This window comes from Mirounga angustirostris, unplaced genomic scaffold (genome assembly GCF_029215605.1).
Source record: "Mirounga angustirostris isolate CCGP_5_RB_7025 unplaced genomic scaffold, mMirAng1.0.hap1 SCAF_12, whole genome shotgun sequence".
In the NCBI taxonomy this organism is placed as follows: Eukaryota; Metazoa; Chordata; class Mammalia; order Carnivora; family Phocidae; genus Mirounga; species Mirounga angustirostris.
The window spans coordinates 75,086,263-75,110,697 of NW_026991720.1; the positions used below are offsets into that span (position 1 = coordinate 75,086,263).

A 24,435-nucleotide genomic window follows, 5' to 3' on the forward strand; every position below is an offset into this window, starting at 1 on the left:
TTTGACCATGTCTTCCCTCCATCAGTCGACTCCTGATTCGAGTGCACCATGCTGGTCTATACAGACTAGTGAGGCCATCTCTAAGTCCTCAAAGAGCTCATAATGTAATGGAAAAGAAACATATTAGGATGTAGTGAGTGCCAGATTTCATAATAGAGATAACTATTTCCTCACTTATGAGTCCATCATTTATAATTTAAAAAAATTTAATGTCACCTTTCAGCTTTTTAAACCTAGCTCAGATCCACCTGTTTTCAACAGTTCAAGTTTTTTTCTATGAACATATTCAGTATTTTAAAATACTTCAACAGAAATTTTAAAACCATTAAAAAATGGTTATATGTGACAAATTTGTGAAGAAAAGCTCCATCTTAGTAGTCATGAGGACGATGCCAACCACAAGGGCAGTGAGAGGACATTTGATATGCACTGGGTTGTTGGTGGGAATGCTCATGCCGGGCAGGTGAGAGTCTTAAATTTGGAAAATAATCTGGCAGTCTCAAGAAAGACTCTTTGAACAAGCAGTTCCACCTTTGATATGTGCCCTAGAGAAACGTCTGCGCATGTACAGGGATTCTTAATCCCAAAAAGGTAGAAATTACCAGAATAGTCCCTGGCAAGGAAATGGGCAAACTGTGATAATCCATATAAAAAATAAATCAAATATAGCTGTACTTGCCAATATAGATAATCCTAACGTATAAATGTGCAGTGTGATAGCATTTATACAAAGTTTAAGAGCATGAAAAGCAAGAGTATATATTATTTATGGATATGTTCAGATGTAATAAAGTTTAAACAGAAGCATGAGAAAGATAAAGGAAAAAAGAAAGACAAGAGAGTGGTTACCTCTCAGGAGATAGGAAGAAGAATACTGAGAGGGAATATATTTGCTGTATAATTGCTAGGATTTGATAAATGAGGATGGTCAGTAAATGAGTGTTTCTTTTATTGTTGTCTATGCTTGAAATACGAAATAACCAAACAGTGTTTCCTTACAATGTAAGAAGTTACTTATTACCTATAGGAATAGCTCTAGAGTGTTGGAACTTTAGGTAGGAGATACTTTGGAGATTCGATTAGAGTGTGACCCAGACTTACCTTCAGTTGGTAATGCTTTCTGTCCATTCTCTTCTGCACTGATTGTACCCTGCTATTTAAATAGGGACCACTTTGGGTCTTGAATTCTACAATATCAGAAATACCTGGCTACTTGGCTTCCTTTCTTTCTTTGTTTCCAAAATGTAAATGGAATAATTTAAACATGAAGAAGTTGCCGACTTGTAATATAAAATTTTTGTCATTAACTTTCTTTAGAAAGTTAAATTTCATTCATAAATACTTTGTTCTTGGTTTCAAAAATGTCTCCTTCCTGTTGGATTGCTATAGTATAGTTATTATCTTTATACTTACAGATTTATATTGATCATATAGCATCCTAAATAAATCACAAAGCCTCATTTATCTTCATGGGTCAGAGAATCTGGTATTTCTACAAATGAGATTTGAAATAATGAGCCCATGCCATTAAGTGGTAAAATTCTAAAAAGCTATTTTTGAAAGCTCTCTTTCTCCACCCTTTTCTTTTTTTCCCTGGGCATGCCAAATAATACAGAGCTTAATCTTTCTGAAGGACTCAGAGTTGTCATCCACGTTCACACTGACTATCATAGTCTTATAAATGCAGCTCTGAGCAGCTAATGAGGCTACTGTAGCAGGGTTTGCCTCTCATCCAGCTGATCTCAAACCAAGACTTTGACAACCTCAGTGTGTCAGCTGTCACAGTGTTCACGTGGTAGTGTGCCTGCTTCCTAGCAGACTCCTTTTTTACTTACTGCATCTAGTAATCTGTGGCCTAAGGCAGCTGCTTAGAATCACTGTGTAAAATGAAGGTAAGTAGACTTTGTGCGTGAATAGCTCATGCATAGCTGTATGTTTGAACATCAGTGACATCTATTTTTGTTGTTTTTAAAAAATAGTTTTTTACTTTCAGATATTTGAGTGGCTGCAAATAAGAGAGACGTTACTGTTAATTAAAGGCTGGAGATGCCAAATGTACTTCTAGTGACTGTACAGTTTGAAATATTTTTTTACCAAATTTTATAAAAATGCAGAATTTTGTTTTAAAAAAAGGCTAAGTCTGCCCTTTGGAGGAGATAAGATTGATATAATTTATATCAAGACTGGCACATCTAGGGGCGCCTGAGTGGCTCAGTCGTTAAGCGTCTGCCTTCGGCTCAGGTCATGATCCCAGGGTCCTGGAATCGAGCCCCATGTCGGGCTCCCTGCTCGGCGGGCAGCCTGCTTCTCCCTCTCCCACTCCGCCTGCTTGTGTTCCCTCTCTCGCTGCGTCTCTCCTCTGTCAAATAATCTTTAGAAAAGAGAGACTGGCACATCTATTCAGAAAGGTTTTAATAAAGGCAGACAGACCTCCCTAGGGAGAATGAGCTATTCTTTTCAGAACTTCTTAGGAAAAAAACATTTTTTTAAAGATGTGCAATAAAAATTTAATGAAAAATGGTTATCAGGGCTTCTGTTTGGCTTTGAGAACCCCATGAAAATTTCTACACATCTTTTAAATTTTTCATTTTAAGGCATGGAAATACGTATAAAGGATACTGCCCACCACCAAGCTTAAGAAACTTAATTCAGAGAATCCATCTGCATATTCGTCCTTGATTATATCCAGTTGTATACACCTTAAAGTTAAGACCTTTTTCTAATTCTTCTTTTTAATGAATCCAATTGTTAGAAATAAGATTTTGGGTAAATTTTAGGTGAATAGATCTGTTCTTATTATAATGATTATACACGCCCAAAGGTCATAAACATTTTTATGTGTATTAGAAGTTATTAAGTGATAATTTATAATGTATCATTTCTTTAACATTTAGTTTCTATGCCTTTACCTATGTCAACCTGGACTATCATGAAGAACATTGTTGCTAAGAATGGATTTGCAGGATTATTTACAGGTAAAAATACATGCTTTACCAAATTGTTGAATAAAATGGTTACTTTTACATCTGTCATCTTCCTAAATTAACTTTAAGCAGGAAATTATTGAAAACATTCCCCATTTATGAAAACATACCACATTTATGATATGAAAGCAAACATCTTAGGGACACCTGGGTGGCTCAGTCAGTTAAGCCTTCAGCTCAGGTCATGATCCTGGAGTTCCAGGATGGAGCCTGGCGTCGGGCTCCCTGCTCAGCCAGGAGTCTGCTTCTCCCTCTCCCTCTGCTTCTCCCTCTGCTGATGCGTGCGCGTGCTGTCTCGCTGTCTAATAAAATCTTTTTTAAAAATTACATTTTTTAAACATAAGGTAAAATTTGTTCTGATTTTTTTTCTATTCTCTTTTCAGGCCTCATTCCCCGTTTAATTAAAATTGCTCCTGCTTGTGCTATTATGATCAGTACCTATGAATTTGGGAAGGCTTTTTTCCAAAAGCAAAATGCTCGAAGACAACAATACTAGTGATGCTGTTTCAACTTGAATTAACAACCAAAGCCAAATAATAAGATGGAGACTCTTAGGCAAGAACTCTTTCACCATTATCTTAAAATTATTTTATATATTTCTTTCTTATAATTTAAATGAGCAGTAATTTCTCCTTTGCCTCTGAATCATAACCCTAATTTTAAAATAAATTGTTAGTCTGATTTTTGAGATATTGAAAAAGATACTCCAGAAGTCACACCATTAAATGTTCCTGTAAAGAAAAGAAAAATTATTCCTTAGCACTGAAAGTGATAATCTCTGAGAGTTTGATATTATAGATTTCGGTATAACATCATTGGGAATGTGTCAGATATATCAGAACATTTTGAATTGTGTGTTGAATGATGTTCAGAGTCTAGAAGAAAAATGCCTGTCTCTAACACACACTTAAATCATGCACATAGATATTTAAGTATTCCAACAAAGTAGATAATAGATGGCAGTCTTTAGATAACATTATTCGCATTTATCTAATTACCTATTAGATTTTCTTTAATTCAAATGCATTAGTTTTTTGTTTTATTTTACACCTCCTCTTGCTGTGATAAGGCTTCACCAGTATTAGGATTTCTCTGCCTAAAGGTATGGCTGTTTTATCTTTATGAACCAGAATATAACTGTTTATGTGATAAAGATATTTTTGGTGACTAAAGACTCTGTATTATCTACTGTTTCTACAAGAGAGAAGGAGTCTTTACTGATTGCATTAAATGTTTGGCACAGTGAATCTTGGGTGTGCATATATTTAGAGTGGTAAAAAGAACATTTCAGCCTGGGAAGGGCCCTGGTTTCAGCCGTCTTAGAATCCAGGTATCACTGTTTGTGGAGCTCTCGAGGTCACACGTATTGTCTTCTTCTAACAACACTGAGATTAACACAATATAAGCCACAAGTACTTACTTCCACAATGTCCCTTGATTGTACACATCTCATGTTAGTATGCTACATCAAGAGACTAAAGAGACCGCTGTTTCCTTGAAGAAACAGCTTTATTCACTACAGGCAAATGGCTCAGTAATGTAGCTCGTGGCTGTAGGAATGAAACAGGACTATGCTGGACGGATGGAAATGTTCTGTTATTTTTGTTTTTGATTTATTTTCTCAGGATCTATATCCTATAAGAAAAAGCACTTTATTGCAGTCTGTGTGTATGCTATGACAATGTGAAGTTGTTGTTTTTTTTTCCCTAAAATAGAGTAATATAGTTAGGTGACAGATCTCTAGTGTTGGTAGAGGAATTATTTATTTTGTATTTTAGTAGAAAAGAGTTCATATGTTTTGTCAGAAATAAACTATATAGGGTTTGTATGTAATCTTTTGTGTCTACTTTATCCTGTGTTGATTTACCTTAAATTTTTAACACACATATCTATAAAATCATAAATGTTTATGCTTTCTTAAAATTATCACTGTGCGTCAAGCTAAATATTTTCATATAAAATCATTATGTTAATGCTGTATTTTATATAAGAAAGTTTATCTTGAACACTGCTGTCTAACAGTATTAAATTTAAATTTACCTTTGTTCTGTTATGCTTCTTTTTGGTAACTGGTAGAAAAGAGAAAAATTTAAATTTATAATTATTAAGAAGCAGTCACATATTTCAACTTAATAGAAATAACCAGTAGGGAAATCCCCATCACCCTCCCACCCCCAAAACGGACTGCACTTATGGAAAATTCTTACCATTTATGCCTAAAATAAACAAATCTAATTCCCTAGTAGCTTTTCTAGTACATATTACAGCCATGTATCTGGATGAAAAGGGTGAATTGAAGCTTTCTTTATACTTAAGTGGTAAAGAAGCATTAATGCCTTATTTAAACAAAAAAAATAGTAGCAACAAAAGCACTTGGCTAGAAATTATATTCTTGGTCATGTTTCTGAAAGCAGATAGTTTCGATCTGCGTGAAATTTTCTAACAAATACATTTACTTCCTTATGTGTATATTTTTAAAAAAGAAATGCAAGTTTTACATGTTTGCCACCTTCCATATAATACACATTTGACTTTTTGAACAAGTAGATATGAAGTTAAAATAAATTTTTTATTTCTAGGAAACTATTCACTGTGCTTATTTAATCACATGACTCCTTTAAATTCTTCTCTCTTTCTGGAGCATGAATTCCAGGGATATGGGAAAGTTTAGTATATCAGGTTTTAATTTTTTTTCCAAAATAAACTTTTAAAATAAATTTTAACCTATCATTTGACATCTCCGATCTTTTCTGTGGCCAGCTCAAGTTTAAGAAGCACTGGAGATAGGAAGTGCTTCAGATACTCACTGGCTATAAAGTTGGCAGAGCTGTGATTGACAGAGGGCTGCAGAGGGAGTGCTGGGAGCGCTGAGGGATTCTCCACTGAGCTTGCGGGGAATGTCAGGAAATGCTCCTAAGATAAAGACAATTAAACGTACCTGGACAGGGGAGTCTCAGTCAGGCAACGGAAGTTAGTCCCACGGAAGGAAAAACAGGAAGGCAACTGGAAACCAAGCATTTTTGGCACAGGTCTAAGAATTATAGAGTTGGGTTTGGTGGTTTTGTTTTTTGTTTTTTTTCCCCAAGACCAGCAATTATTTTAACTGAAAAGAAAAGAGGGTAGCATAGTTTAGCACAGCACAGCACACCCCAGAATGTGTCACATGTAGTAAGGCTGAGTCTTATGTAGTGAAACTTTGGCTTCAGTTGGGTTTTAGAGAAATCATCAGCACTATAGAAAATGGGGACTTATATAGTAAGGATTGGTTTGTACCAGAATAGACTTTGAAAAAGGACCATAATAACATTGATGTAATTTTTATCTGCCCCTTCCTATCATCAGTTAAAAAGAACTAATGCTAAAAAATAAAAATTGCTTTGCTTCCAGAAGAACAAAGGAAACCAGTTAAAAAATACTTAAGAGCCCTGATGTTCAAAGCACTTGTGTGACATTTCAGAGGGAATCCAACATTACGGTAGGAACTTTGACCAAGAATTTCCCTAAGTTGTCAATTTGAGACACACTTTTAACCACGTGAAAACTTGTGTGTAAATCTAATAAATACGACTTAAATAAAAACTTAGTTTATTTCATTTAATGCTGACATCATCTTGATGCCATCATAGGTTCTGAGAAGATGATGATGTTTCCATTTTATAGGTGAGAAAACAAACATGGCTCTTATATAATTATGTTAGCAACTACCAAAATCACTACTGTATTGTACAACTTCAACAGATAACTGTGTATTATAAAGCAGATCATGTAATTTTTTTTTAAATAAAAGGGTATTTGAGTTGAAATAAAGACCTTTTGTCGTATTAGTATTTTAGGTGTTGAGTAATATACATTTACCATATTTGCTAAAACAAAAAGTTCAGTGTACAGCTTGAATCCAGTAACTTGTCTTGAAGGTAAAAATATAAGCACTAATGCATGGTACAAAACGTTTAATATACATGCAACAAATATAGTACATCAAGGCAACAAAATACACATGGAAGTATTAGCATATAATTCAGCATTCTGTTTTGGGTAGGGTGTGTAAAACAGTAAACACTACCATCTAAAATTAAAGATTGAGACATACATTGTTTCCTCATGCAAACATTAACTACATGTATAACTAGTGTGAAATGAAATGTATTAGAAACCTGAATTCACATTAGCAGATGAATTTTATACCAAGAGCTCCAAGAAAGGAGGAAAAGTCATGATCCTCAGATGTCATGTTTAAATCTGCATTTAGCAGCATGTTAAGATGCACAAGTTACTGTATGCATTAGACAAATCTGGAAAATGTTATCAATTATGGAATCTTGAATTTCCTTCCTATATTATAAAAATGTATGGAAAAAATTTAACAATGATTTTTTTTAATTACTGAGGAAAATAAATGTCAGTTGAGAGTGGACCATGAATGATAAAGCATTTTAAACATTCTGATCGTTTTTTAGGAAAGCAGCAATTGCTTAAGGCCAACCTAAAAATTTTCAAGTTCCCCTCCTTAGCCACTTCCTACTCCCTCCTCCCAAGGTTTCCACTGTCCTCACTTTGTATCTTCCTTCCATCCCCATGCTCATTAAAAATTGCTTTGGATACCTCACTCATAAGAAAGTATACAGAATTAAGAGTAGGTATCAGTAAATTGTTAAAGGTACCATTTTTCAAGAATATTTGCATTTTTACAAGTACTAAAGCCTTAAGCTAAAGGAATAAAGCTCTGAGTATGTTCTGGTACATCTAGAATAACTTATTTTAATGGCTTCCAGGCCTCCTTTGTCCCTTAAATGACTTTGTTTGAACTGTCTTGCATATAAGACTGGCCTAATTATTATCTATTATCTTAAATCCCAAATTATGAGAATAAAGCTCTAAATATTGCAGAGAACCACCACACTCCTACATTTCTAATACAAAGAATGATGTAATAAGTTCAGCGCTCTTGCCTCCTCTGAATAAAATAAATTGTTGTAGGGGGAACACTGTTCCTACATGTCCAAGCTACTGAGTTTGAATGTTTTATTAATAAACAAAAATAGCATATGAAGTCCCATTAAATATTGTGTCCTCTTCATGTAAACAATGTATAAAACTTCTTTGGCACAACTGATCATATTTTCCTCATAGCACTATTAGAAAATACACTTCATACATTTTCTCTTTCAATATGGTTGGATTTTGATGGATGAAATACATAGTTCCAAAAACTGCAAAAAGGTTTTATAGCGCATAACTTTTTTAAAAAGAAAACTAATTTTTTTTTACCTGTAGATGTGTAGGGATTTCGAACATTACATCAGTTTTTAACATTAACATGGCATGATTCATTGCTGCGCACAAGGGAGAACAAAACAGCACTGTATGTCAGACATATTGTTGAGTATGGTGAGACTCCACTGATCCTTACTTGAAGGTTCTCAAATCCTTAAATGAACTTGGAATCTTTCCTAATAAAATACTTTCCAACATCTGTTCTACGTTTTTAAATGTTTCCAACTACTGAGGAATATTTGATATTTTTAAAATAACACTTTAAGAAAATCTTGGGAAAACAATTTATTCATTTTACCAAAATGGTGTAAAATACTTTCCCTATGACCCTGACAAATTTAGTAATGGCCTAAAGACACATTCCTACAAAATTTATAAAATGTTAATGGAATGTTGTACCAAATGATAACTATTAAAGAAAAACTGAGTAAGCCACTATGAAACCAGCTGAGAACCTCCTCCTCATATGAAAAACAAGTTATTTAAACATCAGAACCTAGGAAGAAATGAATGAAAAATGAAATTAACAAGTCATTTTTAGAAAATGTAATCTTTGAATAAAAGAGTAAAAGAAAATACTTAGCTTATGTCTCTGGAATAAAACCTTGAACTCCGTCTCTATATGGTACATTTAAATATATGAAAATCAGCTGAAAAATATACATCACAATTTGCAATGGATTATTAATTTAGAGGATATTTGAAAGTTTTTTAAGCCTATCCATTTTTAAACTTCCTCAGTGACAAATATAAGAATCTTAAAATGGCAGGATCATTTTCACTCAGAAGGGCACGTGGAGTGGACTGAATTCTCTAATAGAAGCAATAGAATTCCAGACATATGCCAGAACAATATAAAATTCCAAAGGTTTTCCCAGCAGTCAAACTTATGTAAACAGAACATTTGCAACATAAAAACTTCTGGCTCTGACATAAAATTCTTCAGGATGGAGTTAAGCCTGGACTCGTCATCTCTGTTGTGGGACTTGCAAGGTAGTCATTAGATTTGAGACTTGTTAGAGATTTGTAACTTGCCACTGACGTTAGAGATCCACAGAGACCGAGTAATGAGGGAGTGTCTTCTTTACCTGAAAGTTAAGATAAAATAACAAATATTTAAGTGCCCTTGAAGAATGATACCAAAAGATCCTATCAAACTAAAAACTTACATAACGTCACAAAATAGTGCGAACATACCTAATTATGTATTTCTGTAGCTTCAGTGTCACCCTTCAAAAAACATTACCAGAGGAGTATGTGTGCTCCTCGTAACAGTTCTAGATACGGGAGTTTGAGATACCATGTTTTAGGACAAAAATAAAACTTTTTTTTCCAGAATGTTCATGTTCAGTTACTAAAGGATAATAAACTAACAGTACCAATGCCCAGGCCACAGAAATACCAGGAAATCCTATGTAGGTTAAGTAATGCAGCAGAAGCAAAACTGGTTCAGTTCAGGAGGAGCTGCATTGGGAGAGCTTCAGCTCACTCACTGAACATTTACTCGGCAGCTACCTTGCATCAGGAACTCTGTCATGTCCTGGACTTCGGTTCGCCCATGAAGGAAGACTGGCAGATCTGTTTTCACAGCTGGGAAACAGGAGTTCTTTCCAGAGCTGGTTAAGTTTGCAAATACCAGCTAGAAGTGGCTGGTTTGAGGCTGTGAATGGCTGAGGTCTTTGAAAATTAGCAGGTTCCCAAAGTAGATAAAAAGCTGAAGTTTTACTTACACAGTTACTGTGTAAGAGAGCAGGTGTTTCTGAATGCTATCTGTTGTTTCAAATGGCCCCTCTGAAGTGTTCCCATAGTCCTGTGAACTCTAACCCACCTAGTTACACTGTATGATAATTGCCAGGCTCTCTTTTCTTCTAAACTATACACTGAGAAAGGACGTGGAATCTGTTGTGTTGTTATATTCCCAGTGCCTAGTACACAAGAGATGCTCATTAAATAATTATGTAATTAACGAGTCATGATTCAGTAAGAACTGTACTGGGACCCAGGAGAGCTCCTATGTCCCTTTTAGCTGTATGACCTTAGTTAGGAAAGGCATCTTCTCTAAGCCTATCCTTCCCTTTGTAAAATCCTAAGATGACTAGCTATGGTAACTTCATAGTTTTGGTGACAAACACAATACAGGGAAATATAACAAGGTTAGAAAAAATATGGAAGAGGAATTGTTAATTTCCAATTTAAAATGTTTACTGTGTTATTTCGGGGTCAAAACATTTAGATGTTTCAAGGACCCTTTTAATCTTTAAGCTTAGAGACATTTCAGGCCAGAATTAACTTTCTGGAGTTCTTGTTAAATGCTCCTGGAACTCAACTGCTTTAGATAGTCTTTCCAAATTTCTACTTTAAGTGTACAATTCAGTGGCATTAATTACATCCACAGTATTGTGCAACCATCACCACTATTTCCAAAAACTGTCATCACCCCAAATTTTCTACTCTCTGTTGTCCCCTTACCCCCAGGTCTCTGGAAACTAATCTACTTTCTGTCAGTGAATCTGCCTACCATACATCGTTCTTACAAGTGGAATCGTATAATATTTGTGCCCTTTTGTGTCTGGCTTCATTTCCCTTAGCATGTTTTCTAAGGCTCATCCATGTAGTATGTATCAGAACTTCATTCCTTTTTTATGGCTGAAGAGTATCCCACTGTGTGTATACACTACCTTCTGTTTATCCATTCTTCTGCGTGGACACTCGGGTTGTGTCTACCTTAGTACCGTAAATAATGCTGCTGCAAACACACACACAAGTATCCGTTTGAGTCTTGTTTGCCATTCTTTGGGAAGATATACTTAGAGAACATTTTTTAATATAAAGATTATCATACAGTAATGCACAAGACGAAACAATCTAAATGTCTAACACAGTTACACAATGAGGTACTATATAGGGCTGTAAAAGGGATCAGAAGGATCTCTATGTACCTCTAGGTATTTCTAGGATATCTGGAGATTTCACTGTCGAGTGAAAACAAAGTGCAGAATAGGGTATAGCATGTTGCCTTTTATCTAGAAGAGGGGGACATAAATTATTTGAATTTACTTGTATTTATTTTTCTTAAAGATTTTATTTATTTATTTGAGACAGAGAGAATGAGAGACAGAGAGCATGAGAGGGGGGAGGGGCAGAGGGAGAAGCAGACTCCCCGCTGAGCAGGGAGCCCGATGCGGGACTCGATCCCGGGACTCCAGGATCATGACCCGAGCCGAAGGCAGTCGCTTAACCAACTGAGCCACCCAGGCGCCCTTCTCATGTTTTTTTATGTGGAAAGAAAAAACAGTCAATTTTTTTAAACACTTTTATTTTTAAAAATTTATTATATTAAAAATATTTTTAAAAAATATTTATTTATTTATTAGAGAGAGATTACACGGACCTGAGCCAAAATCAAGAGTTGGCTGTTTAACCAACTGAGCCACCCAGGTGCCCCTAAACTATTTTATTTTGACATAATTGTAGATAATATGCAATTTTAAGAAAAATATACAGACAGATCCCATGTCCTAAAACATGGTATCTCAAACTCCCGTATCTAGAACTGTTACGAGGAGCACACATACTCCTCTGGTAATGTTTTTTGAAGGGTGACACTGAAGCTACAGAAATACATAATTAGGTATGTTCGCACTATTTTGTGACGTTATGTAAGTTTTTAGTTTGATAGGATCTTTTGGTATCATTCTTCAAGGGCACTTAAATATTTGTTATTTTATCTTAACTTTCAGGTAAAGAAGACACTCCCTCATTACTCGGTCTCTGTGGATCTCTAACTAATAAAACTGGTTAACTCTGGGGCGCCTGGGTGGCTCAGTCATTAAGCATCTGCCTTCGGCTCAGGTCATGATCCCGGGGTCCTGGGCTCAAGCCCTGCATCAGTCTCCCTGCTCAGCAGGAAGCCTGCTTCTCCCTCTCCCACTCCCCCTGCTTGTGTTCCCTCTCTTGATGTCTCTCTCTCTGTCAAATAAATAAAATCTTAAAACACACACATACACACACACACACAAACTGGTTAACTATGATAGTGGAAGTAAACAGAATTGAGATGAACTTTAAGCCCAGTAATTTGACTCTGGCATATATTCTCAAGATAAAATAATGAGAAATCCTAAGCTATTTTGAGTTACTGTATTTTAGTAATATACTGTTATTTTGAAATTAATATAGTAGGAAAAAGTAAATAAGTGATTATGTTCATATAAATGAGGAATCAGTAGTGTCATCATAAGATATCAAAATATAAAATCAAGTACATAGAAACCCTGAGTCTTAAATTTGAATTGTAAAATAAATTTAAAGTATATTTTCCTTTAAAAAAAATTCCTAACTCTTCCACGGGCTAGAAACAATGACCATTCCAGTAACAAGAGGCACCCCTCTAAGCCTAAACTACGGTCTCTACCATTTCCCAGTATAAGGAAGTAGGACTTGAAGAAATAGCTGATCCTGGGTGTGGGCATGAAATATACCAAAGTAACCCAAAACATCTTTTGTACCACAAAGCAAAGAAGCTATCACAAACTAATAGAGTGTCAAAAGGACACAGGAGTCATCTTTAAGGGTCTCTCAATGCAAAAAGGACAGTGACCTCCTGATAAGATGTGCTGACAAAGACGCATTATTTACATACTGCAAATATGTTTAACCTGAATATGATAATAAGACAAATCTAATTTTTTTTTTAAAGATTTTATTTATTTATTCATGAGAGAGAGAGAGAGAGAAGCAGAGGGAGAAGCAGGCTCCCAGGGAGCAGAGAGCCCGATGCGGGACTCGATCCCAGGACCCTGGGATCATGACCTGAGCCGAAGGCAGACGCTTAACCATCTGAGCCACCCAGGCGCCCGACAAATCTAAATTTTTGAACGTTTAACAAAACAACTGGCTTGGGCTCTTCAAATATATAAATGTATGTGAGAGAAAAAGGAAAAGTACTCTGCTAGATGAAAGGACCCCAGAGAGACTGAAAAGTAAATGTAATATGTGATCCTTGACTGGATCCTGAATGAACAAAAAAGGCTTTTAAAGGCTATTACTGGACAAGCTGAGATATGAATATTAACAAATTATCAGGTAGTATTGTACTGATGTTAAATTTCCTAAGGGTCATATGGTTTAGCTTTTTAAGAAGACATTCCTCATCCCTAGGAGATACATGCTGCTGTATTTACAGATGAAGTTTATGAAACCTGCAATTTACGTTCAAATGGCTGAGCGTGACAGGAAAGGCAGACACATGAGTAAATGAAGGGAGCATGTGCCCACAAGACACATGCAAGTGTGGCAAAATAGTAACAGTTGGTATGCAGTGGTAAAGCACACAGGGTGTTCATTCTTCTGTTCTTTCAACTTTTCTGTAGATTTGAACTTATCAAAAAAAGGTGGAGTGGGGGAAAAAGACAAAAGTACATGAAGTCTTCAGTTGTGCCTCAGGGAAACACACCATAGAGCAGAGCTGAGGGGGGCATATCCAGGAAAGCACTGGGGCATAGGGATGGATCTACCTACAAAAGCCAGCCATGGGGCGCCTGGGTGGCTCAGTCGTTAAGCATCTGCCTTCGGCTCAGGTCATGATCCTGGGGTCCTGGGATCGAGCCCTGCATCAGGCTCCCTGCTCAGCGGGGAGCTTGCTTCTCCCTCTCCCACTCCCGCTGCTTGTGTTCCTGCTCTGGCTGTGTCCCTGTCAAATAAATAAATAAAATCTTAAAAAAAAAAAAAAAGCCGGCCTTCAAAGACTCAAGGCTGGCCTCTGAAAATACTGTCACTGTGGAACGTGCTGGGCAGTGTGGTACCCTCAAGGAGGCCAAGAGAGACTTCACTGTAAGCCTTCATTTAAATATAAAAGGGAAAAATGCGCAGAGGACTCCAAGATGGTTATGTTAATTGTGATTGCAGCCATGCAACTATAAAAGGAAATAAATATAAAAAGGAAATAAGCAAAAGGAGATAGGTGTTAAAGCAGAGAATGAGAGGTTACTCCAAAATATTCTTGAATATTGTTGTGATGTCAGCAGTAACTCACACATGTATGCGTATACATAAACACAAAATTATCAATGGATTAAAAATAAGTATGTTAAAATCAGTATTGATATTTTAAAAGCAATTTTTTGGTACAGGAGCAAAGAACTAGTCAAGGTTAACTAAAATTTTCTAGCTTAGATAAATGGAAAAGTGGTAGTTCCTAGCAGAGGGAAATTAGTCATAAGAAGCAACAAACAGATTTTTTTTTTTAAGATTTATTTATTTGAAAGAGACAGCATGAGCTGGGTGAGAAGGAGAGGGAGAAGCAGGCTCCCCACTGAGTAGGAAGCCCAACGTGGGGCTTGATCCCAGGACCCTGGGATCATGACCTGAGCTGAAGGCAGATGTTTAACCAACTGAGCCACCCAGGTGCCCCTAGATTTTCGTTTTATAGCAAGAAAGATGCGTTTTGTTTTAAATTTATTGACATAGAGTCTGGACTCTACAAGTCTTCAAATGGCACTGCTACAAATGTTACTAAGTTAGAAGTCATTCATTCGGCACAATGCCAGACATTATGATAAAAAATAAAAAGTTAAGAACTACTTCTTGCCTACAGGGAACTTAATGTAAGGTAGAAACAGATGTCTACAAACAGAAAATTATAATAAAGTGCAGTAAGAACAATTAAGTAAAGGTGAGATCACCAACCCAATAAGGAAGTCTGAATGAGGAGGAAGGGGTCAATGAGGAAGCGAAGAGGCAGTAAACTATATCCAAATTTTAAGGAATTACTAGAGATTCCTTGGCCACTAGCGTAAACCCATAAACATGGGGAAAATGTCCTATTAACCTGTTACATAAGCAACAGGTTACCTTTTTGTGATCAAAGGTCAAGAAAAGGGGTGGTCATCATTCTGTGCAATAAAATTTCAAACCACTGGAGCCACTGCGTGTGGTATTCGTGGCTGGCAAGGAGGCAGTACCCTGCCCGTTGTCGTGGCGTGTCCATGTATGAACTGGGCCCAGGTGTCCATATGGGTACCTCTTCAACTGAGTAACTCATATTTATATACTGCTTAAAATGCCTTCAAAAATTATAATTTTCCTTTAAAATTAATAGTTGTTCATAGAAAAGCCTGAAAACAGATAGTAGAATGTAAATTTCACTGAAGCAAATACCCATAACAAGAATTACTGCTGGGCGCCTGGGTGGCTCAGATGGTTAAGCGTCTGCCTTCGGCTCAGGTCGTGATCCCAGGGTCCTGGGATCGAGTCCCACATCGGGTTCCCTGCTCCTTGGGAGCCTGCTTCTCCCTCTGCTTCTCTCTCTCTCTCTCTGTCTCTAATGAATAAATAAATTTAAAAAAAAAGAAAAAAGAAAAAAATTTCTTAAAAAAAAAAAAAAAGAATTACTGCAGTTCACGTACTTCCTGGTAAAACAAAGCACTTAGGAAAAACCCTACAAGTAGATGAAGCTTGGCAACATTCGCAAAAGGACTGCGTATCACGCGCCCAGTGCACAAATGGAAGCAGAACACATTCCTTAGACTAGATAAAAAATTTTAAAGCAACAAGCAGTTGGTATGACTGATTCATGCACCATGCAGGATTTCTGTTAAGATGTGAAACCTCAATTTGTCATGGAATTCCTGCGGCCTTTGAAGAGAAGCTTTTTAACTTCTAGAAGTGTTTGATTTGAGGAAGAAAATGAAACTGTAAGGCGAGTAGAAAGTGCTCATGTAAAAATGTGCAGGGCACTTGGTAACTTGAGAGAAAATCCCTGTATCAGCAGAGGATGGTTTTAGGAAATGGTTCGCTGTCGGCACAGACAATGATATACTGTGAGCAGACACAGCCAATGTCTTTTGATGAAATGATTCAGAAGAGACTGACTCTGAATATGAAGTTCTTTACAACTGAATTCACTTTTCTTTTCCTTCTTATATATACAGAGGAGTGACATTAATTTTTTAAACCTATGCTTAAAGTCTAATAATAAAAGCAGCAATGAATGACCGGAACATGAAATTAAGAAAGCAATTTCATTAACAATAGAATCTAAAAAATAAAATACTTAGGAATAAATTCAAATAAAGAAGTTCAAGAGTTGTACACTGCAACTACAAACTATTCTTGAAAAATTCAAGGTTGAAATAAGTGGGGAAACATCCCATTTTTCCATGGATTAGAAGACAATATTGTTAAGATGGCAATATTTCCCAAATTAATCTACAGATTCAGTGTCATCCCCATCAAAATTCTGCTGTTTTTTCAGAAATGACAAGTTGATTCTAAAATTGATATGGAAATTCAGTGGAGCCTGAACAGCCAAAAATCTTTTTTTTTTTTTTAAGATTTTATTTATTTATTTGACAGAGACACAGTGAAAGAGGGAACACAAGCAGGGGGAGTGGGAGAGGGAGAAGCAGGCTCCCGCTGAGCAGGGAGCCCAATGCGGGGCTCGATCCCAGGTCCCTGAGATCATGACCTGAGCCGAAGGCAGACGCTTAACGACTGAGCCACCCAGGTGCCCCTAAATGAGATAATGATTATAAAACATTTAGCATAGTACCTGGCTGGAGAAAGTCAATTGTAACTATTTCCTTTTTTATTTTTATTTTTTTTTAAAGATTTTTATTTATGTATTTGACAGAGACAGCGAGAGAGGGAACACAAGCAGGGGGAGCGGGAGAGGGAGAAGCAGGCTCCCCACTGAGCAGGGAGCCCAATGTGGGGCTCCATCCCAGGACCCTGAGATCATGACCTGAGCCGAAGGCAGACGCTTAACGACTGAGCTACCCAGGCACCCCTAGGTGATTTTTTTAAAGAATAGTAATTTTGTATACATAGGAGGGCTAGCTGATTTGGCTGGTTTGTGAAATTTTTAACTCAAGGGCACTCTCTTGTATCAGTGTATCAAAGTATGGTTTCCTTACCATATGGCTTCTATGGGAGGGCAGGAAGGATGCTATGGTAGAAACAATGTGTGTCCTTCAAGTTTTAAAAAAGTTTCTTTAATGGGACACCTGGGTGGCTCAGTCAGTTAAGTGTCTGACTCTTGACTTTGGCTCAGGGTCATGATCTCAGGGTCATGACCTCAGGGTCATGAGATGGAGCCCCACATTGGGCTCTGCACTCAGGGCGGTCTGCTTGAGATTCTTTCTCTCCCTCTGCCTCTGCCCCTCTGCTCCCAAATAAATAAATCTTTAAAAAATAAAAAATTTTCTTTAGTTTTACACTACCCTAAATACATTACAGCTCTTTTTTGTTGCTGGGTTTCAGTTGATGCATTTTTTGGCATATATTTTCTTTTTCTGATCATTTTATTAGCTATTTGGGTAGGGAAATTCTGTTAAGTAATACTTAATCTGTTAATTAACCTTAAATTCTGAAAGCTAATACTTCTCTCCCACTCTCTCTCTGTGTATTCACACACTTTATTTTTTTAGAGTGGTTTTAGGTTCACAGCAAAACTGAACAGAATGTGCCAAGATTTCTGTATCTCTGTACAGAGCCTCCTCATTATGAACATCCCCCACCAGAGTGGTACACTGGTTACAACTAATAAACCTATAAGATCACATCATTATCAACCAGGGTTCACTGTTCACATTGGGGTTCATTCTTGGTGCTGTACATTCTATGGGTTGGACAAATTTATAATGACACGTATCCACCATTTTAGGATCATACAGAATAGTTTCACTGTCCTAAAAATTCTTTGTGCTTCACCCATTCATCACTCTTCTATATTTGTTTTTATAGTATAAAAATTACCCATTATCAATCTTGACCTATTACTATTAATATGCCTATAATGATAAACTGATTTAAATCCTAAATAAATGTGTCTTTTACATAAAGAGTCATCACAAATAAATCCATTCACAGAATGGATTAATTTTTAAAATATACATATTCTAAATTATGACAGTGAATTCAGTTTACTCTCTTCCACCTATATCCGTGCTGCTAGGATACTTTATTTTGCTATCTTTATTATCCACATCATTAAAAAAAGATTTTTAGTCAGTATACACTATTTACTAAACTATTAAAATAGACTTAAGGCCCTCTGAGAACATTTCAACGACTATTTTAAAAGAAGCAGAAAATTCAGCTTAACATAATTTCCCATTGCCTAAGCCTTCTTGTTAACTGAATTTTTACTTTATACTGTCTCTACCTTGTTCCTCACATTCTGTGACATTCATTCATTATATACTTATTCTATCAACCAATATTTAATAATTGTCTATAATGTGACAGGCTCTGGTAATATACTGGTAGAAAATATGGGTAAGATTCCTTACCGTCATGAAGTGTACACTTTAGTGGGGAGTTGGGGACAAGAATCATACTATAACAGAGAGCAATGTGACAGGGTGCCTGGGGTGGGACGGACATGGATGTCGAGATGATGTTTATTGAAGGTATGGCAGTCAATGAACACTTCTTTAAAGAGATATTCCAATAGAGATTACCATTCAAAGACCTTAAGAAAGAAGTTTCAGGGCACTAAGGAAAAGCAAGTGCAAGGATAACTGAGGCAGGAGCCAACCTGAAGGAACGCCTAGGAAGTCAGTTTGCTGGGGTGCAGGGAGCAAGCAAAAGAACGGTATAAGTTGAAGCAGATGCTGACAAGGACACAATCATACAGGAGGCCATGATAAGCAGTCTGTACTGTATTCTGATTGTCACTGAGAGCCACTGGAGAATTTTAAGTTTGGGTATAATATTTTCTCATTTATTTTTTCTAAGATCACTGATGACTATATGGAGAATGGACTACAAGGGGACAAGAATGAGAGAGGAAAAGACCCAAGAAAGAGCTGTGGCAGGAGTCCATCCATGAGGCTTGCTCCACGTGGCACAGACGAGGGTTTTAAGAGTGAAGATGATGATCAGTGTAGACAGCATGTGTTGCAGGGGGCGCTGACAAATGGACGTGCAGTTGTAAAGGGGAAGAGTAGAATCTAGCAATGCGTGTGGTGGTGCCATCTACTACAGTGGAGAACAGGGGAGAAACCTGAGACCCAGAGGAGTGCAGGTCCCCCTGCGATAGGGAACTCTTCCCCAGCCCCCACCTCACACACAGCAGCATGCGTAGAACTGGGACCGAGATAAGGGATGTGAGCGCTGTATCATATCGGCACCACTCGTCCAACCCAAAGTGCTAGAGTCATGGCCCGAGCCTGTGCTGGGGCAGGAGAGAAAGTAACTCTGAACCCGCTAAGCTACAGGAGTTTAAAAATGCACAGGTGAGTCTTAGAAAATGAAATGTGATCACTGAAAATGGCCTGAAAGGTTTTGGAATGGAACCAAGGTGTTGTTCAGGAAGATGCGACACAAGGGAAAGAGGGGTGGACAGAGCACAGCCGAAAGCAGGAACAGGAAAAACTAAAACTCTTTCATATTTGTTCCCAAGCTTTTCAGAATACCCAATAAATGAGGTACCAAAAGTGACTCAAGAATGAGGAAGTGGTCAGCTGTATCCAAAGCTGCTGAGAAGTTTAACAGAATGAAGACCGATAACCGACTTGAACTACAAGTCAGCAGTGGTTGAACACCTTGATAAAAGTCGTTTTAGTATGGGAGAGAGACACAGAAAGCCCAGTTGGCATGGGTTAAAAAAACCAAAAAACCCAAAAGCAAACCTTTTTGAATCCTAATGCAGCTCCCTTCCCAGCATGCTTAACAGAAAGTCATCACTGTTCTTCAGCATTCTGCACCCACAGCACACACAGTGCAGGAAAAAGTAATTTCCCGATAAATTTTGTTTTTCTTACCTTCACTGATTAAATTTAATGTGTCTTGCTTCCCATCTCCTTCTTGTGACTGACCTGGATCCAGTGAAGTCTGAGAAAGGCTAACATCAGCTGATAACTGGTCAAGACTTTGGTAACTTTTTCTGTAAAACAAGGGTGAAATACTACTTGGATTTCTTCTCACAAAACAGAATTTCTAGAGACATTCTTTAAGGATTTGCTTCAGTTTATTGAATTTCTGGTTTATTTCTCCCCAGTTCTTCCCCTAAACTCTGTCTCTATTGTGGCTGCAATCTGATCTCCATTATACTTTTCCCTCCACACTCTCTGGAGGTCTGTGTGTTTAATCTGTTAAAAAAGGAAAAGAGAAACAATTTGTCAAACTAATTTAAATCCTTACACCAATTTTTGATTATTTAGCTAGTGAGAAAATGGGGACCTTCTGGTTGTTATCAATTTTCAAAGGAGCAGATAATCTAGATTATTCTTAATGCAGAAACCAAAATGACGTAACTTAATAATGACCTAGTATCTCCTAGGCACTACAAAATTCTTCAATGTCTTGATATTTTTACAGATGGTTTTTACACAACAGTAATTACAAATTATTATCAAAATTCCTGTAATTTAGAAGTTTAAAAATGTTGGATAATAAAAAAGCTGTTTCTGTTAATACACTATCAAGATAATTAACCTCCTTCCCTCATGTATTTACTACTGTGAGCGCAATTTCCATTAAACAGGTTAGTGAGAAATGAATTATAATAGAGGAAAAATTCAGTTATAAATGGAAAGTTAATAAGGTTTATTATTAAACCTTCCTCATATTTGTTTTGTCAGGATAAAAACAACTCAAAAGAGGTATGCAGCTTTGGTGTTGACATTTCAAGGAAGAAAATGGAATTCACTATTATTTCCAAATACATGTAATTCAGGAGAAAGAATACGCTTTTCAGGTTTAACATCTATTTCCCAGGGTAACCAAACCCTAACTAATTTCCTAAAAATATCATATATTCTATAATAACATTACAGGAAAGTGTATATAATTTAAATGATCTATTCCAGAGCTATTCTCTATTCATACACACAGAGCAAACTTATGAATTTACTGAAAGCATATATATTATGTATGAGGAGATATATACAACAGTATCTGTTTTTTTTCATCTAAGAAATGAAGGATGAGATGATGGAATAACTTTACTAGTTTACAATGTAGGCAGTGTTCTCACTTTATAACATGATGACTTTTCAAATGTCCAGTATAAGAGTTCTTAGATTTTTAAGTAGCAGAAAATTCTATTATAGGAAACTTCTGATAATTATTATAGTAGCTAAAACATATATGAGCTATACAACATGTAATAAAGAAGGATGCCCAGTATTTATATAATGCTTACCAAATGCTAAGTCCTGTCCCTACACATTTTATATATATTAACTTATTTAATCCTCCAAACTACCCTAAGAGTCTGGAATTACTACTATTCCCATTTTATAGCAGAGTAAATGGACACAAAGAAGAGATTAGATTTGAACCTGGTAGCCTAGCTCCAATTCTGTCCCCTTAACTTCTATGCTATCTCCTTCTCCAGTACAGAAAGAAAAAATTGAGTTTTCTGTTTTATTAAAAACCTTATTAAAGAACAGCCTTGTGTCTGAGACTGACCATGTAAACTATACTGTACTGAACTGTATCACTGAAAATTTCACTTGACTTTCATTAAAATTTTATTTCTTTAGCTATAGAAGAAAGCAGGAACACAGGAATTCAATAAAGGAAGTTATAAATTTCTTTTCCAAATTATTTTTCTGTGCCTAATAGGTAGAAGGCTTGTTTTTAAACTTTTGGCTTTAAATGAGTTTCTGACACTGATTTTTTCATCGTAAGAAACTTGTTGGTTAATATTATTAAATTTTAAAAATTACAGAAATATTTACAAACAAAATACCCAGAAGCAAAAAAGACATAAAATTCATTTAAAAATTATAAGGACTGCGAGCTCATCAGCACACATTTACAGCAATCCAGGACTGTCACTAGTTGGGGGGAGGAAAGCCTATAAAAGCTGCCTCTGATAAAAGCAACACAAAATGAGTTTTCTGCATTACCTACCAAAGTTCCTTTTAGATATCACATTAACAAATGGAAAGTGATTGTGGAAACTATCTACCCTTCAATTTGTTACATTTAGTGAACAATCCTATAGTTTACAGGCTTCACTTAACCAAATGCCAATGAATATAGAAACAGAACTTGGTAGACAATGATTTCTGAGGCAATAATAAAAAATCCAAGCCAAAATGAGGCCCCTTATTCAAAAGATATTCATAAGAGTACCATGTGATATCTTCCTTGCATGAAGGTAATTACAGACCCACCACCTGGGAGAAGTCTAGTTTAGCTATCTGCAACTATGAGAAGAAATGTCTTTAAAAGGTCACCACTAAGTCCTATTTTAGAATTCTAGACTCCTTAACATCATACTGTAAGATTCAAATGTAACCCACCAGGCACATCAAACCAATCAACAGTATTTCCTGGAGCATATTTTTTTAAATAGCAATATCTTACTTAATCAAAGTAAGAACCCCAGACAGTAAGATAGGAATCATATCAAGTGTCATAAGCATCTGGGACATAATAAAACCCATTGTATTCAATATCTAATTATTTAAAATTTTAAATCACTCAAATACAAGCTACTATACAAAGAAACTAGATACCAAATAAAGGCAAATTAAAAGAAACTGAGCAAGAGGCCTGAATTTACTTATTAGTAAATTTTCTACAATCTTACACTTTGTATTAATGATCAGAAGTCAAGATATGGAGAATCTGCATCACCTATTTGCCCAATAGATGTACTGAGGTCAATAATAATTTATATTATCTCGTAGTCATTGGGCAAAAAAGAGTGTTAGGCTCAGGAGATGTTATCCACATGAAGAAAATAAAAACACAGATATGCACACTGTAGACATAGAGGCACATGAATGTGCATGGAACCAGAGATGGGCTGTTCTTTTTATTCTTGGTCTGATTTTCATAGAAATGTGTTTAACGAACAAAATAAGCATTTCCTTTATCAGAATATCTATATCTTCTTAATCTACTAAAATTAATGGAAGGATGCAAGGGAGCCTGAAAGGGAAGGCATATGTGAGTGAGGTCAATGCAAACCTTACAAGCTGTAGAAGACTTTTTTTTTTTTTTTAAAGATTTTATTTATTTATTTGACAGAGAGAGACACAGCAAGAAAGGGAACACAAGCAGGGGGAGTGGGAGAGGGACAAGCAGGCTTCCCACAGAGCAGGGAGCCCGATGCGGGGCTTGATCCCAGGACCCTGGGACCATGACCTGAGCCGAAGGCAGACGCTTAATGACTGAGCCACCCAGGCGCCCCACTGTAGAAGATTTTTGAATCCTCATTACTTCAGGGAGTTCTGCTCCAAAAATACTGGAAAAACACACATGGGAAAGAGAACCTATACACATCAGAAGTAATTATATCCATTCATAAGTCATCCAAAAAATTAGTCTACATAGAACTTGAAGGGCATATAAAAGTTCGTAATTCTCAATAATTTTGTGAATGATAGTCAAATTAAAAACAATGATAAATTTAGAAGATTAAAAAAGCTTAAGTAAAAAATAAAAATATGATGACAATGAATCTGATCTTTTAGGATGGAAATGAGTGGGTTAGGCAATAATCTAACAAGATTATATAACATATACTCTAATAAGTTTATATAACTACTATCTAACAAGCTCATGTGGCCTAGACTTTACATATAAAAAACACTAAACAGAACTTATTGGAAACAAAAAAGTAACCAATTGCTCTATGTGTATGTTTTATATACTTATTTATTGTTGAGTTTTTACAGTCAGCCTGTAACGCTTTAAAAAATTTGAACATGATATTCCTATGTTTGAGATAAAGGAAAGGATATAAAATCCAGCATAATTAATTAGACCTTGCCAGGTCTAAATAATCAAGAAAAAACTGGAAGTGATATTTTTAAAGTTTTATAAACAGTACAGTAAATGAAAATAAATGTAAGATCTTCTACTGTGAAAAGGATTCTTCTATGAGTAGGTAACAACATAGCCAAGTTACCCTATATCACTCATTTTAAGAAATGTCAGCTAGACCAAGAAATTCGTTAAATCAAACAGCACGTTATCATTCTTTTCAAAGCTAACTCGACAGAGCTCCTAGAGAAATACAGACATCCCATATTCTTAGAAGGAAATTATAATATCATATGATAACTAACTATAGGGCTAGTTTCTTTCTCCAAATTATCAAGAGCACTAATATTCCTTATTTAGGGATTTTAGCCACCTCTTCCATAATTTATAGGTTCTTGATAAATATTTGTTAAACTTGCTGAAGATACTGGTCAAATTAAGAGGA

General features: G+C 36.2%; 2 protein-coding genes across 7 annotated transcripts in view; one reads left to right on the forward strand and one right to left on the reverse strand.

Moving 5' to 3' along the window:
• The window catches only part of SLC25A40 (solute carrier family 25 member 40), a 48,949-nt gene extending 43,235 nt beyond the window's left edge, over nucleotides 1–5,714 (forward strand). For 2 of the 3 annotated variants that reach the window (XM_045864778.3, XM_045864776.3), the window contains exons 11-12: nucleotides 2,895–2,975; nucleotides 3,368–5,714. In XM_045864778.3, coding sequence (XP_045720734.1) covers nucleotides 2,895–2,975; nucleotides 3,368–3,480 — 194 coding nt within the window. In that variant the 3' untranslated portion in view covers nucleotides 3,481–5,714. Of the gene's footprint in view, nucleotides 1–2,594; nucleotides 2,732–2,894; nucleotides 2,976–3,367 lie in introns of those variants that run through there. The other variant, XM_045864779.3, reaches the window with a different exon arrangement.
• A 1,207-nt stretch (nucleotides 5,715–6,921) lies between these two features.
• Nucleotides 6,922–24,435, reverse strand: part of RUNDC3B (RUN domain containing 3B) — a 130,513-nt gene continuing 112,999 nt past the window's right edge. For all 4 annotated transcript variants that reach the window (XM_045864774.3, XM_045864775.3, XM_045864772.3 and 1 more), the window contains 2 exons: nucleotides 20,027–20,148; nucleotides 6,922–9,346 (listed from right to left, as the gene is read on the reverse strand). In XM_045864774.3, coding sequence (XP_045720730.1) covers nucleotides 9,201–9,346; nucleotides 20,027–20,148 — 268 coding nt within the window. In that variant the 3' untranslated portion in view covers nucleotides 6,922–9,200. The remainder of the gene's footprint in view (nucleotides 9,347–20,026; nucleotides 20,149–24,435) is intronic.